Here is an 18,877-nt window from a genome sequence, read left to right on the forward strand (position 1 = left end):
CATAAATGATCTGAAAAAAGGGGTAAACAGTGAGGTGGCAAAATGTGCAGATGATACAAAACTACTCAAGATAGTTAAGTCCAAAGCAGACTGCGAAGAGCTACAAAGGGATCTCACAAAGCTGGGTGACTGGGCAATAAAATGGCAGATGAACTTCAATGTTGCTAAGTGCAAAGTAATGCACGTTGGAAAACATAATCCTAACTATACATATAAAATGATGGGGTCTAAATTAGCTGTTACCACTCAAGAAAGAGATCTTGGAGTGATTGTGGATAGTTCTCTGAAAACAGCCACTCAATGTGCAGTGTCAATCAAAAAAGCTAACAGAATGTTGAGATCATTAAGAAAGGCATAGATAATAAGACAGAAAATATCATATTTCCTCTATATCCATCTATGGTACATCCGTCTCTTGAATACTGCATGCAGATGTGGTCACTCCATCTCAAAAAAGATATATTGGAATTGGAAAAGGTTCAGAAAAGGGCAACAAAAATGATTATGGGTATGGAACAGCTTCCTTATGAGGAGAGATTAATAAGACTGGAACTTTTCAGCTTGGAAAAGAGATGACTAAGGGGGGATGATAGAGCAGTGGTTCTCAAACTTTTGTATTGGTGACCCCTTTCACATAGCAAGCCTCTAAGTGCGACCCCCCCTTCATAAATTAAAAACACTTTTTTATATCTTTAACACCATTATAAATGCTGGATGCAAAGCGGGATTTTGGTGAGGGGGGGAGGCTGACAGCTCATGACCCCCCATGTAATAACTTCACAACCCCTGAGGGGTGCTGACTCCCAGTTTGAGAACCCTTGTGATAGAGGTCTATAAAATCATGACTAATGTGGAGAAAGTAAATAAGGAAGTGTTATTTACTCCTTCTCAAAACACAAGAACTAGGGGTCACCAAATGAAATTAATAGGCCGGAGGTTTACAACAAACAAAAAGAAGTATTTCTTCACACAATGCACAGTCAACTTGTGGAACTCTTTGCCAGAGGATGTTGTGAAGGCCAAGACTATAACAGGGTTTAAAAAAGAACTAGATAAATTCACAGAAGATAGGTCCATCAATGGCTATTAGCCAGGATGGGCAGGGATGGTGTCCCTAGCCTCTGTTTGCCAGAAGCTGGGAATGGGCAACAGGGGATGGATCACTTGGTGATTACCTGTTCTGTTCATTCCCTCTGGGGCACCTGGCATTGGCCGCTGTTGGAAGACAGGATACTGGGCTAAATGGACTTTTGGTCTGAACCAGGATGGCCGTTATTATGTTCTTATGTTCATGGTTTTAAACCAAGAATGCCTGTTGCCCATTGATAGCAAAGGACTTGTGCCTGCATACCCCAGGACTAAGATGGTCAGACAGCAGCCAAAGACTTGTAGGGTGGGCTCTGTGGACCCAGGGACCCATTGGTGCCAACTGGCAGAGGGCACGGGGGTGCATAGGGGTTTACAGGCATCCCCTGGGTTGGGTATATGCATAATAGTTCACCTAAGGATGGCATGTGAGGTCTCCATTGAGAGCCAGTAGCCCACTGGTTGACATAATCATTGTGAAATGTATGTATGGCTAATGTTGAAGGGATTATATATGTGTACTGACCTTTATATTCTTAAGGTCTTGGAGTTAAGTCAGGTCACCAGGAGATGATATACCTCGGAAATGTTCCTTGTAGGGAGGAGGTAACCGATGCCTATTTCCCTGTCTGGTCATTTGATTATCGTCCATTGTAGTGGTAGTCAACCTGTGGTCGGCAGACCCCTGGGTGTCTAAGACAGTCTGTGAAAGGTTGTCATTACCATAGAACAGTGGTCCGCAGACTATGTCTAAGCTTTCCAAAGGGGTCCGCACCTCCACTCGAAATTTTTAGGAGTCCACAAATGAAAAAATGGTTGAAAACCACTGGCGTACTGGCCCACAATTGTAGGCCTATTTGTATACTGAGTCACAGGCTAAACAAGAGAATGTGAAATCTACAAGAGGGGAAGTCTGCAGGATGGAACAAACAGCGAGGGGTGTCCTGTTCATGCATAAAGACAAAGGATGAAACCAGTATATCTTGAGGGACAAAGAAACACACTGGGTCCTTCACCTGGGAGACAAGCTGACAGTGTGTCTGTCTCATGAAAGGAGGATCACAGTCAAGTCTGGCGGTAAAATGCTGCAATAAGGATTCGGGCAAGCATTTTTCTACCAGACATGAAATCTCGGCTGTAGAATGCATGCTATGATTTTGTTTTATAGGCAAGCATGGGGGGAGGGATAGCTCAGTGGTTTGAGCATTGGCCTGCTAAATCTAGGGTTGTGAGTTCAATCCTTGAGGAGGCCATTTAGGGATCTGGGGCAAAAATCTGTCTGGGGATTGGTCCTGCTTTGAGCAGGGGGTTGGACTAGATGACCTCCTGAGGTCCCTTCCAACCCTGAGATTCTATGAAATTTCCAATCCTTCTGCTGGCTATCACTTGAATCTCTGTGCTTTGTTAAATAAACTGACACTTGATTTCACTATACACGTATCTGAGTGCTGTGTGTTAAGCCGAGCGGTGATCTGAGGTGGAACTGGTATGCTGGGATATGCTGTCCTTTGGAAGCAGCGACTCTGTGAATCCTGAGTGTGTCCAATGGCCGTGGGGCTGGGCACTCCAGGGGGATGCTGGGAAGACTTGGGGGTGGGAGTGTCCCTATCGCTAACTGGTGGAGAGACAGCAGGGCCTCGGAAGCCTAGAGGGGAATGTTTGTGTTGCCGGTGGCATAGGGGAGCTGACCCCCAACAGGCACGGACAAGGCCCTCCTGCTGAGAGCAGGTGGTAGTCTCACAATGCTGGTGCCCCCAGGAAGTATCACTTGGAGGCAGTACAGAGAATTCCCCTTCTCAGCATCTTGGCAGGTGGGGCTCACCCTGGGTCATACTAATCACCATTTTCAGGACTGGGAAGGAATTTTCCCTCAGGTCAGACTGGCAGGGACTGAGGGGTTGTGTTGGGTTTTTTGCTTTCCCCTGCAGCATGGAACATGGGTCCCTGGCTGGGATCACATGGACCTATCTCACCAAATCATTCTTTGCCATTACAGGGGCCTGAGGCATTGATGCACTTCGGTGTCTCCTATTCTTCACCTGTGGCACACACTGGCTTAGGCTCCTGAGAGCTGTAATATTTTACCCTAATCCAGGTAATTTGGCTCAATGCAGGAGTAACTGGCTGGGGTTCAATGGTTTGTAATCAGGGCCGGTACAACCCATTAGGCGACCTAGATGGTCGCCTAGGGCGCTAGCATTTGGGATGCTGCATTTTGGGTCCTTCAGCGGCCTCCGGATCTTCGGCCGCCCCGGTTGTCGTCGGCATTTAGGTGGATTGGCGCCGCAAGCCTGGGAGGCGGGAGAAGTGGAGCAGCGACGGCGTGCTCGGGGAGGAGGCGGAGCAGAGGGGAGCTGGGGAGGGGAGCTGCCGCATGGCTCCCCCGGGCCAGGGGGAGCTGCTGCCGGGGGGTGGGGTGGGGGCGCCTTAGTGCGGAGAGCTGCCACAGGGGGCGGGGGGGGGGGGCGCGAAACATCCTTGCACCCTCCCTGTTTGTAATATACAGGAAATCAAATTAGGTGATCCCTTCTGGCCTTAAACTCTGTGCTTCCCAGCAAACAAACCACCTTCATTAATGAGCGCATCCTGCTAGTTCCCGAAAGGGTAACTTTGCAGTGTTGGATCAGCCCGAGAGTTCAGTTTCACAGCAGAACAGACATGCAAAAATGATAATACGTTTATTGTGTCATCTACAGCAGTATACATGTTAAAATCTAGAACTGTTTCTCAGAACACACAAAAAGATTAGTCTAGTAAGCAGCAGTTGACATCTGTGTGTTTCCACTTAACAAAATGTAATAACCCCAAATCCTGTTACTAATGACAATAAAAAGGCCAGTATTAGAGCCAGAGGGCCAGTAACTTCATTCCTTGACACCTTCAAAAGCCAAAATACAGCTTTACATACATTAACTTGGCACATCTCTTCTCGGGAGCTATCGCATGTTGCATTGCTACTATAAAGGCAAGAAGTTGGGAGAGAGAATGAAGACACTAGCAGGTGTTTTTACAGATTATGCAGGTACCTTGAGATCTCTGGAGACTCCTGTACAGTGATAAGGTCCATTGGAACAGGTGTCTGCAGAGGCCTAGGTTACTTCAGCTACTGACAGACACTGTGAGGTTCATACCACACATTAACTCTTCACACGGATGAATTCCCCACAAAGAAAGCAAATGTGGAATAATAATATCCAGGTGAAAGGATCACAAGGGTTAAAACAGGGCAGGTTGTTCAAGCTCTGTAGAGCTTGAACCAGGTACAATACACATTTAGCTGAATGTCGCTCTCTACTACAAAAACACATCAAGCTTAACATCAGAGTATCATTAGCTATTACTGTATGCTCCGTACTCCACCGCTCTCTGATAGTAGATGCAATCCGTAGCTGGTTGTGCCTGTCTGACATCTTCAAAGATATTGAGTAAATCCTGCCCTAACTCACTAAAGGTGCCCCCAGGTATAATGCCGCTAGTTTGGTAACGAGGCAGTTAACACAGAGGCATAACCCGGGAGGTTGCAAACAGAGACCTCGACTGTAGCTGACTCAGAGATGGCTCCGCGTGCATCACATGTGAAGCCAGCTAGTAGCATGTTTGGGGGCGTGCCCAGGGGAATCATGGTCGATAGCATACTTTTCTCACTGCTACTAGTAGAGTCATTGTGAGCCGTAGTGTCTACTGCTGAAAGTAGCATCTACTCAAAAGGACCTGGAGACATGACACCCTTGGAGAGGTTCACCAGTGGGTTTGCAGCTCCTCAGAGAGTGATTGACTGGAATCCTCTTGGGCTGTTTCTCAGATATCCGTGGTGAGTTACAGGCTCCTGTGCTACTTTTCTCTCCCCCTCCCCGCACCCAGACAAGACAAGCAGGTCTTTGCTCACATTAACTAGGGCTGGGTACATTTCAAAAACATTGGCAGTCAGAGCCCAGCAAACACTCAAATGTTCAGAAGTTTCTCTGAACTGGCCCAGCTTCTGCAGTCTGCAAGCACAGAGCTGTGAATCTCCCGGGAAAACACTATCTCGGTGCATTTCCGATACTCCTGGGCATGGCTAGAAATACCATGAGACCAGCCTTTCCTGTGGTGCTTTGGCATCATTTGATTTTGGTTGGGAGCAGGAAGTGCAGTGCCAGCAAAATTAAAAGGACGATGGGCGGGGAAAAACCCAGCTGATTAAATGTTTCAAAGCCAAGTCTTGAAGAAAGTGCAACTGGGTTTGGTTCTAAAAATGAGCAAAGGGTCAGGGAGGGTCAGATGTTTTCCAGAAACAATTTAAATAGCCCTAATATGGCAGCATCACTGCAACTGAAAAGCCCCCCTATCTGAAACGCGATCATTCAGGACATAATTCTTATTGCTCCTTTGGGCAAATCACCTTGGGAACATTCTCATTTCAAATGCTGTCTTCATGCAGTAACAAACCTCTCATAATAAAGTGATTCAAAGGAAGGAAGAGGAAGTAGCCACAGTATAATTGTTGACTTGAGAGACTTATCTAACAAAGGATAAATGCTGTCCTTTCTGACTGGGCAGTTGGAGAAGTCTAGGAATTGTAACTTCTCATTTTTTTCTTCTTGAGAGAATCCAATCTATCTAAAACAGCCCAATGGAGTCATGATCTCAGTCGTGGCCTCTCAGCATGACTGTACTACAAACTACTACTAATAATATGTGGGAATGATAGCATGAGCTACCCACAAAAAAAGAGCATGCTGTATATAATAAGTGAGCTGCATAACTTCAGAATGTTTGGCTAATTTTGGCGCAACATCCAGAAAGCTCTGAATTGTATCAAACACTTTTCTGAACCTTGACATCTTCTGTGAGCAGAGCAAATCTTCCTTTGGCAAGAAAAGCGATATTGAATAGGAAGTGGTGTTTTAGAGTACGGGGAGTAATGGCTATTAGCTCAGATGTTTGAATGAGTGATATCTCAAAGCGTCCACATTTTTCCCGGTGGTCAAATTTCAAAATTTTCATTGACAAATAAAATGTTGGAAAATGTTGACCAGCTCCAATATCCAGGAACAGGCTTCATAGGGTGAGTCAGAGCCCACTGACTGCCTTTGTTACTACAAACAGAGCTTCTAGGCTTCAGAGCTGGACAGTCACAGGGTTTGGAAACCAAGAAGACGGTCACTGAGTGGAGGACTGGCATAGCTAAATGCAAAGTTTCATGTCACCGTAGGCATTGGCAGTGGGAAGACCATCCTCAAAAGAGGAGAGGAAAAGAATGGTGACTACAAATAGTAGCAGTGTGACGGGCCAGAGTTCTATGTTTGGCAATGTAAGTTAGAGTGTATCCAACTAGATAGAGGAAAAGCCTGGAAATATCATCAGGGAATACCGAGCCTTTCAAATGGTTTCTAAAACCACCGGATCACATTTCATTATTTTTTGTGTGGACAAGATTTTTAAGACTGTCAAAAAAATACTACTGAAAGAAAGTTTCCTCTCTTATTAACGTAGTAAGGAAAGTACGTGATCAAATCCTCTTCTTAGAAGTGTGTGAGAAGTTACAAAATCCCTCAAATTCAACAAGCACCCTTGAAAAAGTAGCCACTGTGGCAGGCTATGGTGAAATCTGTGCGGGCCATCCGATTGCCCATGGTGGGACTTTTCGGGGTGTGTCAGTTCTCCTGATAAGACTGTTCTTTAATGACATGTAAACAAACGGTGTTAAACATTCTTCAGAGCCTTATGTACATGAAGGCTTGGCAGTTCAAACACACAAAAATGTATGGGGGGCTGGGGGGAGGGCAGAAATCCTTAGTCCTGCTGAAACATAAATGAAACGGGGGAAAATAAAACCTCTATATACTGCTCTCGTTTACAAGCATGTAAATCGAATGTGTGTGTGTGTGTGGGGGGGAGTTACCATTTGGATTGTCTTCTAAGCAGCTCACTGGCATGTAACAAAAAGCTACAGACTATGTAGCAAAAAGCTACAGCAATGCAACACACAGTATGTGTGTGTGTGTTGGGAGGCTGCCCAAGGAGCACACACCAGTGCTAGTGCTGCAACTTCCTCTAACAGGATGTAGCCTGTGCTTTGCCCTGCACGATCGCAGCTCCATTGGCTACTGCGGAAAGGGGAGGGGCATGGTCACAGCCCTGCCTTTGTCCTGACCCTGATGAAGAATCTAGCTCTGCTGATGAAGAGGAGCACCTAGTCGGATGGTAGCAGGTTAGTCTACTTTGCTCTTCCCCATCCCCAGAAGAAGCCATCATAATGTACATTTGGCACTTTCAGAAAGATGAAGTTAACTAAAGATCATCTGAAGCCATGGAAAACTCCATCAGAAGTTCTATTTAGAGACAGTTTTGCTGATTTGAGGACTTCATGGTGAAGGCATTAACCAGAACTGCAGTTCCAAGCTGACCCTTTCAGCTTTGAGATATTGCCTCTGGCAACTTGGAAATAAATACTTTTTTAAGTGGGGAAGAAAAAAAAGCAGAACGTGTAAGAGATTCTCAGCAGAAGTGACAATTCAAAGCTTCCCAGAAGGTGAACATTTTGAACATTACACCTTTCCTACAGGAACAAGAGACAGCAAGAGCATACATTGTGGTGATGTGAGTTAAACAAGGAACTGTTATCTGTGTTGAGACTAGACTCTGTCTAGATGTAACTCTAGCTAGTTCCCTTCATTATTTTTGCTGTTACATCGTTAAATCATCTGAATGGCTTTGCTGGACTCCTTACATTGTCGGCAACTATTTTCTGGTACGTATGGGCCAGGGAGATAATGTTAAGATCTAGACTCATACTAGTCAGAGGCCAGTTCACTTTGGAGTCTAAATTATGGCTGAGAGTCAACTTCAGATGCAACACTGCTGAAATCTCACCAGCTGATCCCGTGACATTTCTGCCAACTCAAATGGTGGAGATTTCATGAGATCTTGGAACTAATGAGATTCCACCATCTTGTTACAAGGTTTCAAGGCAGCCATACCAGTTCCGACCTCACATCAGCATAAGTAAAGTCAACAGAGTTATGCCAGATTTACACCAGTGGTGCTGAGACCAGAATCCAGATTAGGGCCTATATTATGGGCCTGTTCAAAGCTCACTGAAGTTAGTGTCAAGACTCCCATTGATTTCAGTGAGCTTCGGATCTGATTCCACAATCATAAAGAGCCTAATTCCATTCCCATTGCAAGGGCAAATCTCTCATAGACTCTAAGCAGAAGGATACTATCACGGTCCAGGTAGGCTTTCTCTTATAATTCCAGCATATTATTATTTACTGTGTTGTAGTATGAGGTCATACTGATCATGAATTTATATATTAGAGGAGATAACGTGCTTGCTGCAGTTAAAAATAATCTTAAATTGATTTTACCCCCTTCCCTCCCTCCTCCCAACTGCTGTCTGGTCCTAAAAGGCACTTGAGGAACCTCTACCTCTGATAACTGCCACAAAAATATAATTTGTCTAGCCCTCTTAATGTAACGACCAGCAATGTAAGCAACATAGGCATAACTTGTCACCTTTGGGAATACACAGAAAGAGAGTTTGAATTCTGAGTTTTACATCCAGAAGAATTTTAGCTTTGATTAACTGATGTCCACGTGCAGTGGGAATCATGGCATGGATCTTCCAAGCAAACCCTAGCTTACTACCTCTACCTCTGATAACTGCCACAAAAATATAATTTGTCTAGCCCTCTTAATGTAACAACCAGTAATGTAAGCAACATAGGCATAACTTGTCACCTTTGGGAATACACAGAAAGAGAGTTTGAATTCTGAGTTTTACATCCAGAAGAACTTTAGCTTTGATTAACTGATGTCCACGTGCAGTGGGAATCATGGCATGGATCTTCCAAGCAAACCCTAGCCTACTTCATGTTGTCCATTGGTTTTAGTGTTCTGGTAAAGCCCTTGTAGAAAAAAATAAATATTAGGATCCTGCAAACTGCTGAACACCACTCAGCATCTTTGATGACTGGTCCCTTAGAAAAGAATGGCTCATAACACTGTATTAACAGTGCTGCATGCAATTAGTTCTTTTCGCCAGTACTGTAGGGACACGGTTTCTCATACACTGTAACACAGAAACAACTTCAGGACTGATCTACTTGGGTTGTTCTCCTCTGAACCTACTACAGTAACTAGGTAACTTCCATTAGACCTCCAAATCCAATGGGAATCGTCTGCCACAGACTAAAAAGAAAAGCGAGGGTCTTTCCTGAACATCACTGAGATTGCACCATTAAAATCTTAAGCTCAATTTTTTCAAACATGAGTACTTGAGTTAGGCAAAGCAGACGGATTTTTCACCCTTAGTGCCTCTGAAATTCAGGCTTCTTTTATTGAGGTGCCTAGATTTTGGCACCCAGGGTCTGATTTTCAGAAGTGCCGAGCGCCCACAAATCCAAATAAAGTCCAAGGGAGATAAGGGTGCCCAACACCACTGAAAAAACACCACCTCTCTTACACAGTATTTCTTTCAGGATTTTAAAATACATCTCGTAGCAGATCTCCCCATTCAACGGTAGACAACGAAACAGTAGCTCTATGCGCTACAGGCCCACAAAAGCTGCAGTACAGAAGATTTTGTACATTTACAAAAGCCAAATAAGAAAATTAGACAGGAAATGTATTATTGGCATATTATAAAAATGGCTCCAGGAGCATAGCACACATTTTTTAAGTTACATTTTGTTTTAATAACATGTACTTTCTAACTCCAAAATATATTTCACAGTAGAAATAAAACAAACACTGTTACACGCGAATAGATATTTACACACGCTTTGAAGCAATTCTTCCTTTTGGTTCCTTCTATCTTGACGCTTAGTTATGATGGTCACCAGAAGTGGTGACACGCACATCTAGCATCTTCAATTTACATTCGACATAAAGCTACCCAAGAGCATATTTTGTGCAATGGCATTAGAATCTTTGTTTAGATAACTACTGGTTTCTCTATATATACCTGAAGTATGATCTTTCGAGTAACACTGAACATTAGAGTGGCCACATGAATGCCACCCCTGTAAGAGTGGTCAGCACTTCCAATAAAAAATCCCACTAGAAGGGATTTGCCTGTACTTTATAGAATATATTAAGTATATAGAGAGCTACAACTTTTAGTAAATTCATTGCTGGTGAATGATACTGGATGGAAAATCTCAAAGACTGAAGTCCTCTATCGATCTACTGTAGTGGTTCTCAACCTATTTACCATTGTGGGCTTCATATGAAGCTCTCTCTGGGTTATGTGGGCTGCATCCACACAGTATATATACTACCTGTATGGCCCTGAGGATGTTACATGGGCCGCAGCTGTGTGCTGCTTGGGCCGCAAGCAGCCCGCAGGTTGAGAACTACTGGTCTACTGAACAAGTACAGCATATACTGTGGGAGCTTCCAACACAACATCCCATCAATCTGCCTCAATCCTGAGTTTGGCCTCTAAGAATCAAGAGGTGAATTCAGTCTCCAGGACCTTCAGCCCTTGACCTCTCTTGCTGAGACTTTCAAAAATAATAATGGACCCATGCCAGATCCTCGGCTGAGGTAAACCGACGTAGCTGCATGGACACCAAGGGTGTGCACTGATTTACACCAGCTGAGGATCTAGCTTCAAATGTGTGCCAATTGCAAGAGTGGTTTTGTGATGTGGACTCTTGCCCACAAGGCACTGGACTGAGACCCACCAACTCAAATAGGAGAGGAGTTTAGAACTGCCAGAGAAAAACCTCTTGCTCTGGATTGAAATGTGGCACAAAAAAGGCCTCCAACCAGAGGCAAGTTTTAAATATAGTGATCAATGACTGAAAATTGGCTAGTCACCATTCATGCAAAATATGCTTTGTCCATTATTTCTTTTTATAATACACTTACAGTATTGTCAGTATTAACCTTGTGAAAGTCCATACTACAGAAAATACAAAACTAAATTTCATCTGTTCATTTAATATTAGATAGTTTTGTTTAAAAAATTATAAGTATATATTTACCGGATAGATCTGACTTTACCCCTCTCCCTCTTCAGTGTCTTTTCTGGTCCATTAAGAACATGATTCATTGGGAAACTTGCTAAAATAGCTATTTACAGCATCTGATGAGAGAAAAGTTTCCAATCTATCAGTTAAAAAGTACTTACGTAATTTTTGCACAACGTCTGGAACATAGGGGGCCAAATTCTACTCTCGGTTAGGGTCAATCCCATGCAGAGGACTGGCAAAAAGCCTGTACATCATATAAATCCCACTTAAGATCTCAAAGTACATATAAGCCGTACATAGTCCTTTTACTGGTCTTCTGTACAGGAGTGAATTTCACCCTTATAGTGGTGTGAATCTGGAGTAAATTCGGCTCCTGCACCCACTGTAGACAGGGCAGCACTCTCATTTATTTCATAAGAACATAAAAACGGCCATACCGGGTCAGACCAAAGGTCCATCTGGCCCAGTATTCTGTCTTCCGGCAGTGGTCAATGCCAGGTGCTTCAGAGGGAATGAACACAACAGGTAATCATTAAGTGATCCACCCATATCAATGGATTGCAGGATTGACCCCTAACTCTACTGAGATTATTTTAGATTTACACTGCTGTAACTAAGAGCAGAATACGTCCCATAAAGCACTGAGTGTTAAGTATTATAATTAATACTTCTTTCATAACTTTTCATAACTTTTTCCTTTTAAAAACAAGGAAACTATTTTTTTTTAAAAAACTATATTTAAAATGGCATTATAAGTTTTGAACTAAACTAACAAAACCCAGTGAAATCAAAATCTCTGCCGACAGGAAAATTTTGTGTCTGTATCTTCCCCCCACTTTCTTTTTCATTTCAATTAAGAACAAAGAGCTAACCATAATTTTGAATTCCCTGGTTGCTGTTAGTTTGAGTCCAACCCATCATATTTAAATGTCATTTTGTTTTTTAATACACTCACATATAAATCCACAAAGAAATAAGAGCAAATACAGTCCTTAAAGCCTTTATGCATCACATAAAACCTCTCAAGAAATAATTGACATCATTGACGTTTGACTGAAGTAGATATGTATCCAGTCGTGGCTCTACTACAAGGCAAAGTTGGAAAGGACGTTTTCTTTTGTCTCTCTGACATTGGCATTAATGATATCTGTTGGTGAACAAACAAAAGATCCAATGACAGAAGAAACTGCCAGATATGGTCAATCATCCAAAGTCTTTATCATTCCCTTCCATAGTGTCTTACTGTTCAGCTTAGGTGCTCAACAGACACTGAGGACATTAATCTTCCTGCACCACCGTGTTGGACCCCTGTTGAGTCTCTTGTGCTCGCAAACTTGAGGCGTAACACTGTCAATGCCAGCCTGGTCGCAGAGGTCACACACACACACACGTCATGCCACTACCAGTTGCAGTACAATGATCAGACATTGATGCAGGAGTTTCAGTGTAATTCAGAGGAAGCGAGAATCCTGGAACTGACCTTTGCCTCTTAGTGGGGTGGGAGGGAAAGGGGGGGAGAAATCTCTGTTCACATTACTCAAAACTCCAACCTATCAACCCCAAAAATATAGATCTCTCTCAAATGGATGGCCCTCTTAGAAAATTCACAGCTTAGCTAGAACCTAAAATAGCAGATCCCATCTCTGCTGCATGGATTCCTCTCTCCAGAATGGTGACAGGTATGCTGTCTCACACAGTCACAGCTGATGTTCTAAGTCCGCTGAGTTCTTCTGACCGAATCCAGCCATGAAATCCATTTCCAGAGTCCTTGGTGAACTGGCCGGCATTATTGATCCCAACGTTATAGCTATATCCTAAGACTCCAAAGAGACTGAGAATATTCAGACAACAAAGATGGGAATGAGGCATAGTGACGATGCATTGGATTAGAAAAAACAAACAAACCCAGACCCCAAAAATAACAACAATGAAGTCCATGCACAGACAGATTTATATCAGTTTGGCAACCAATGTTCACAACTGCACAGCAATCACTTGATACACTTGGCTGACAATGGATTACTTGCAGATGCTCTAAATGGGTGTGTGGGGGTGGGCTTGGCGTTTTATTGATTTTTTTTGTCAATGGCATGGATCTTAGTGGTGTATTTACAATGATCGTTAAAAAAATATCCTTTTTTTTCTTCTCTGCAAAACGCCAGGGATGTTTTGTTTCATGCTTTTGGACACATCTTACATTAAAAAAATCATAATAATAATCGTTAAAAAAGAAAACCCACACCACCAAAATTATGATTTTTTTTTCTTTTTAAAGGAGTGTCTTGGGTTTTATTCGGGGGAGGGGTTATTTAGTTGCTCATGTCACTAGATTCTCCGCATTTATGCTGGACATCCGAATCTGAGAGCTGCTCTTGCTCAGAATGGAGAGTTGTGTCCCCCCGTTCACTCCGCTGCTCGCCAGAGAGGGATGGCGATGTTTGAAATCCACAGCAAAATACCGGTTGACTTTCCAGCTCCTCCATTTTCTCTTTATTTCTGATTGCACCTTTAGGGAGAAACTTTAAAAGGTCATTTTTTTATGTACTTAGCCGCTCGGGTACATGCTGACAGACAATCAAGTTTCAAAAATAAACAATGCTTGTTTAAGACCCGTCTTGAACTTCTCCCCTCAGTGAACTCTAGGGAGAATTCTAGATGTGCACGGGGTGGAGGCAATGGGGAAATGCAATGCAACCCTATTGTACACTCAGTCTATGCTCACTGACATCAGAGAAGATGAGTTGCCACCATGAATCAGACCAGGGGTGCATTGAGGTCCTGTCATGTCCACTGCCTACCATGTTGACTACTGTCTCGTTGATTTCTTGTACTCCCCCATCTGTTGTCTCTTGTCTTACACTGAGATGGTAAGCTCTTTGGGGACAGGACTGTTTTGTTTTTCTGTGTTTGTACAGCACCTAGCACAGTGGGGTCCTGGTCCATGACTAGGATTGCTTGGCATTATGATAATACAAATAATAAATAAACATGTAACAATAACATTAATAATGTTCCTAAGCCCACCGACTCCCATAGTATCTGGGTCATGACTCTGGTCCAGTATCCTGTCTATGACAGCGGCTAATACCAGATACTTTAGAAGAAGCTTAGCCATGAAATCCTGTAATGAACAAGTATGGACTCCTCTGCCCTTAAGGGTACTTTCTTCCTAACTCCAGGCAGTTAGTGGTCAGCTTGGATACTCCAGGTGAAATCCTGACCTTGTTGAACTTTGCTATTGATTTCAGTGTGGCCAGGATTTCACCCCCATATCCAGAGCAGAGGGATGATACGGTCGGTGATATTTTTTTTTCAGTTCTGAAACAATGGGCTGCAACTTTGTGGCCCCACCATCCTCAAATCAGATTGGAGTCTTTCCCTTATGAGTGGAAACAATCTGCATCATCATGCTTGCCTTTTTTGCTCTCTATTGCATTTGGCATTTATTGAGTTAATCTTTCCTTGGGCATGAACCACCCCACGCAGTGAAGTCAATAGAAAGACTTCCCCTTTGATTGGCATTGACTTTGGATTGGGCCCTTGGCGAACCAGTCAAGATGGAATATGCTTCATACACATCTCATCCCCACCCTGTCCCCATCCGCCTTTTGTGGATGTATGGCTAATGAAAACCCTGCATTTTCCTCTCTCATTTCCCCACAAAGAGGTGACAGCAGGGAGAGGGATAGCTCAGTGGTTTGTGCATTGGCCTGCTAAAGCCAGGGTTGTGAGTTCAATCCTTGAGGGGGCCACTTAGGGATCTGGTACTTGGTCCTGCTAGGGAAGGCAGGGGGCTGGACTCAATGACCTTTCTAGTTCTAGGAGATAGGATATCTCTATTAATAATTATTATTCTTAGATATGAAAGTGTGTATGCTACCCTTTCTAGCATCATCCTGGTATGTCACCTAAATGGCACAATAATAGGACATGCTACGACAGGTACAGTTGGAAGATGAACAAGTAATTAGGTTTAACTCTTCTTTGTTAACCACATGACACCCGCTGAACTTACTGGGTGTATTTATGACATGTACACAGTAGGGTACACTCACCTAATGTGGCACTAATTGCAATGGGGATGTAAATACAATTTAGCAACTAATCTTCTATCTAAGGGAAACTCACTACTTTAGGAACTGTAACGATGGAAAGCTCGTTATAAATGCTAAGCATTATTAGGATGCTGCACATCAACTAGACAATATATCCCTCAATCTTAATTCATGACTGAGATGCACAAAGTTAAGAGCATAGTTTTATTGCATGGAAATGGGATTTCAGACATGCCCAATTACTGTAGATTTGCCTATGTAAAAAAGTGCAGAACACTGCCTAAAACTTCCCTGTAAGCAGTGCCTTGTCAAGGCCAGTTATGGATATATATCATTTCCCCCCCAAGCAGCCTTTCATCATATGGCCAGATCAGATCATGTAAATCAGCATCACTCCACTGAGAAAAGCTGATTTAAACCATCTGAGGATTTGGCCTTATATTTTTAATTCCCCTCCCCCCCACATCCATAGTAAATGGCACTCATATGGAAAACCACAATGACTGCAAACCCCAGAGACCAATGTGGGTTAATAACAAACACAGTAACTGCCAAATCTAGGATCAAATCTACAGGATCTGAAAGGCAAGACTCATAAATGCCATGGCCATGAATGCAATTCATTCCTCTCCACTCACTGTGCCACAGGCCAAAGCTGAGAAAGTGCCCTTTAAAATAGGACTACGTTATTTAACAAAATGTAAAGAAACTGCACATAGTACGCCCAGCAAAATATCGGAAATAAATATTAAATATTGTGTTGCATCTTTAGAGGCAAAATCCCTATTTCCATTCCAGGATCTCAAATCATTTTACAAGCTGTAATAAAAATAGCTCCAAATCACCTAGGTAAAGCATGGAATTATTATTATTATTATTCCCATTTTACAGCTACCTTGTAACATAAGGATATTAAGAACCCAATCCTGCACTGGTAGTAGGAGTCCCCAGTGACTTTCTGAGCAGTTACAGGGTAAGCCAGAGGCAAAGGCAGGAACAGAACCCAGAACTATCTGGCTGCCAGCCCAGTGCGTTGACTAAAAGACCATGCTTCCTGCTCTGGTGAAGGCAGTCTGAAATTTGGATGCAGTCAAGGAGTAGATAGCTAATGAATTACAGCTGAGAGGTGGGTAGGGTGACCAGGTGTCCCGATTTGATAGGGACAGTCCTGATTTTTGGGTCTTTTTCTTACATAGGCTCCTATTACCCCCCACCTCCGTCCCGATTTTTCACACTTGCTGTCTGGTCACCCTAGAGGTGGGTTTGAAGGTGTGATCACAAGCAAATGTCATGCTAAACAGATGGGGGCGGAGGGAGAACAGGTAAAAATATCAAAAATCTTACCTCCCCATTCAAGAAACAATAGAGAACAGCAACGACAAAGCCCTGGATAAACAGGAGAGAAAAGACCTTAAATTAAAATCCTCTAGGAACTGATAGAAAATAGCGGGGGGGGGGGGGGGGGGGGGGGGGAAGAACTGCTAGTCTACAAAGCACATACAGTAAGTGAATGAACACACAGTCAAAGACAGATCCATGCACAGCAGTCATAACAAATACAAAGTTCTTTCTTTCTTTCAAAAAAGCAGAATTCATGGTATAATCACCTGGAAAGATCCCAGTCCCAATTCAAACACTAGTCTCTCCCGTTTACTGACATTTTCAGGAGAAAAGGCAAACACTGTGTAGTGAATTCCAAACAAGGGGATAAGCAGCAGAGTGGAGCGGGCCAGTCTCCTGTTACGACAAATGGAAAGCATGTTAATATATCTTTGCAGGGACAACTTGAGCTTTGATTCACTTTTTGTGGTGTCCCATTTGCCAAAAATAATAATAAATAAAAAGAATATATATAAAATTTGCCCGTTCGTTCCCATCCCCTGATTTTACCCACATTTTATTCTGCCCCCATTTTCTGACACTTGGTACAGTCTGAGTATGAATATGTATCAATAGTTTAGAACTGTGGACTATCGTATTCTCTTATTTTGCTTGCATGTTCTTCTGGATAGGGACTGTCTCTTACTAGGGATATGTAGAGTACCAAACACAACGGGGCTTTGATCTTAGCAGTGGTCTCTGAGGGCTACCATAATACAAATAAAATAAAGAACAATAGCACCACCTGATTGCCTTCTTTATATGCAGCACCCAGAATCTCCTCTCTGTGTGTTCACCTCTTCTTGACAGAGAAGAGGTCTCCATTGTATTATGCAATCATGACTCTACTGCTCTGGGGCCTGAGTCTGCTTTCATGTACACCGGTGGAAATCATGTGTAACTCCATTGAAGTCAACTATGTTGCACCAATGTAAAATAGTGTGAGAGGAAAATCGAGCCCAGTGGGTCTAGACAAGAATACTAGGAACTAAAGATGTACTCGTGAGCAATTGATTCTATCTGGATGAAATTCACGCTACAGAGAGGGCCAGCACAATGTCTATGCATCACTCAAGCCCTAATTAAGCAAGCCTATGCTGGGTGAGGCAGCTTGCCACCATGAGAAACCATCTCTTGCTTTCAGCTACAATACAAGTTGAATTTTTATGGGTAAGCACACAAAAGGAACAAGCCAACTGAATGCCTATCTGCAAACAAAGCGGATATAGCGGTCACAAAGATTAACTTCTGGATTGCAAAGGTTAATTTCCTCCAGTGGAAAGATGCGTGGCTGAGAGACGTCTGATGGGGACATATGTACATTTCCCTTAAAACGAGCTGGCATACGGGTGGGAACAGAGAAAGAAAGAGGCCCTGGCCAAGCTCTGGAAGAACTCCCCGCAATTATTTCATAGGCAGTGCTGACATTGCTATACCGAATGCCACCATGAAAATATGACACTGGCTCATTGCTGGCAGTATTCTTAGCAGTATCCCCTCCCCATCCTCTGCAGCATTCCCCTTTGTCTGGCACGGCTTGAGCCAGCCAAAGTACGGGTTGTCAACAGGCTGTGAGAGTATACAGGATTCAGCAGTCAATTCACTACAATGGATCAAGTTAATGAGGAGGCTGCTAAACATTTAAGGGGGGAAGTATAGCTCAGTGGTTTGAGCCTACTAAACCCAGGGTTGTGAGCTCAATCCTTGAGGGGGCCACTTAAGGATCTGGAGCAAAAATCAGTACTTGGTCCTGCTAGTGAAGGCAGGGGGCTAGACTCAATGACCTTTCAGGGTCCCTTCCAGCTCTATGAGATAGGTATGTATCTACCTATCATAAACTGCAGTATGCAGCATTTATGGACTACAAAAATATCATAGAGGATAAGAGAAGTGACAGAAGCACTGGAAGAGGAGAGAGCAGGCTAACAGAATCTTAAAAACCCATTTGATACTACAATATTTAAGCTCGCCATGAAATGAGAAGAGATCAAGCCTAGACAAGGAGATACCTCTCTCCAAAATCCATCACTTTAGACAAGATGTTTTTAAAACCCCCAGCTTGAATGGAAAGTACATTGTTTCACAATGGATGGAAATGGCATGCTCTAATTCAGCCACAAGTTACTGGGTTCAATGCAGGAATGCCTGGGTGAATTTCTATGACCTGCGCTAATCAGAGGTGTGATTACTTGATCAAAATGGTCCCTATTGGCTTTAAAATCTTAGAATCTATAACTGCAATGCCATCTCAGGATTGGAGGATACTGTCTTTAATTAACCCTGTGAAAACCTGGAAGGAAATACATGCACAGTGATCACTAAGAAAGAAGTGTTTTATACACACACAGATTTATAGATCAAAAATTGGCTCATAACAAGTTAGAAAAGGAG

The 18,877-nt window shown here is 43.1% G+C and overlaps 1 protein-coding gene across 17 annotated transcripts in view; it reads right to left on the reverse strand.

The window, feature by feature from the left end:
- Positions 1-9,680: 9,680 nt before the first annotated feature.
- Positions 9,681-18,877, reverse strand: part of ADCYAP1R1 (ADCYAP receptor type I) — a 178,836-nt gene continuing 169,639 nt past the window's right edge. For 5 of the 17 annotated variants that reach the window (XM_065582660.1, XM_008170765.4, XM_042859832.2 and 2 more), the window contains 3 exons: positions 16,714-16,843; positions 16,451-16,492; positions 11,742-13,570 (listed from right to left, as the gene is read on the reverse strand). In XM_065582660.1, coding sequence (XP_065438732.1) covers positions 13,361-13,570; positions 16,451-16,492; positions 16,714-16,843 — 382 coding nt within the window. In that variant the 3' untranslated portion in view covers positions 11,742-13,360. Of the gene's footprint in view, positions 13,571-16,450; positions 16,493-16,713; positions 16,844-18,877 lie in introns of all 17 variants that reach the window. The other 12 variants (XM_065582652.1, XM_042859833.2, XM_042859816.2 and 9 more) reach the window with 3 other exon arrangements.

This window comes from Chrysemys picta, chromosome 2 (genome assembly GCF_011386835.1).
Source record: "Chrysemys picta bellii isolate R12L10 chromosome 2, ASM1138683v2, whole genome shotgun sequence".
Taxonomy (NCBI): domain Eukaryota; kingdom Metazoa; phylum Chordata; order Testudines; family Emydidae; genus Chrysemys; species Chrysemys picta.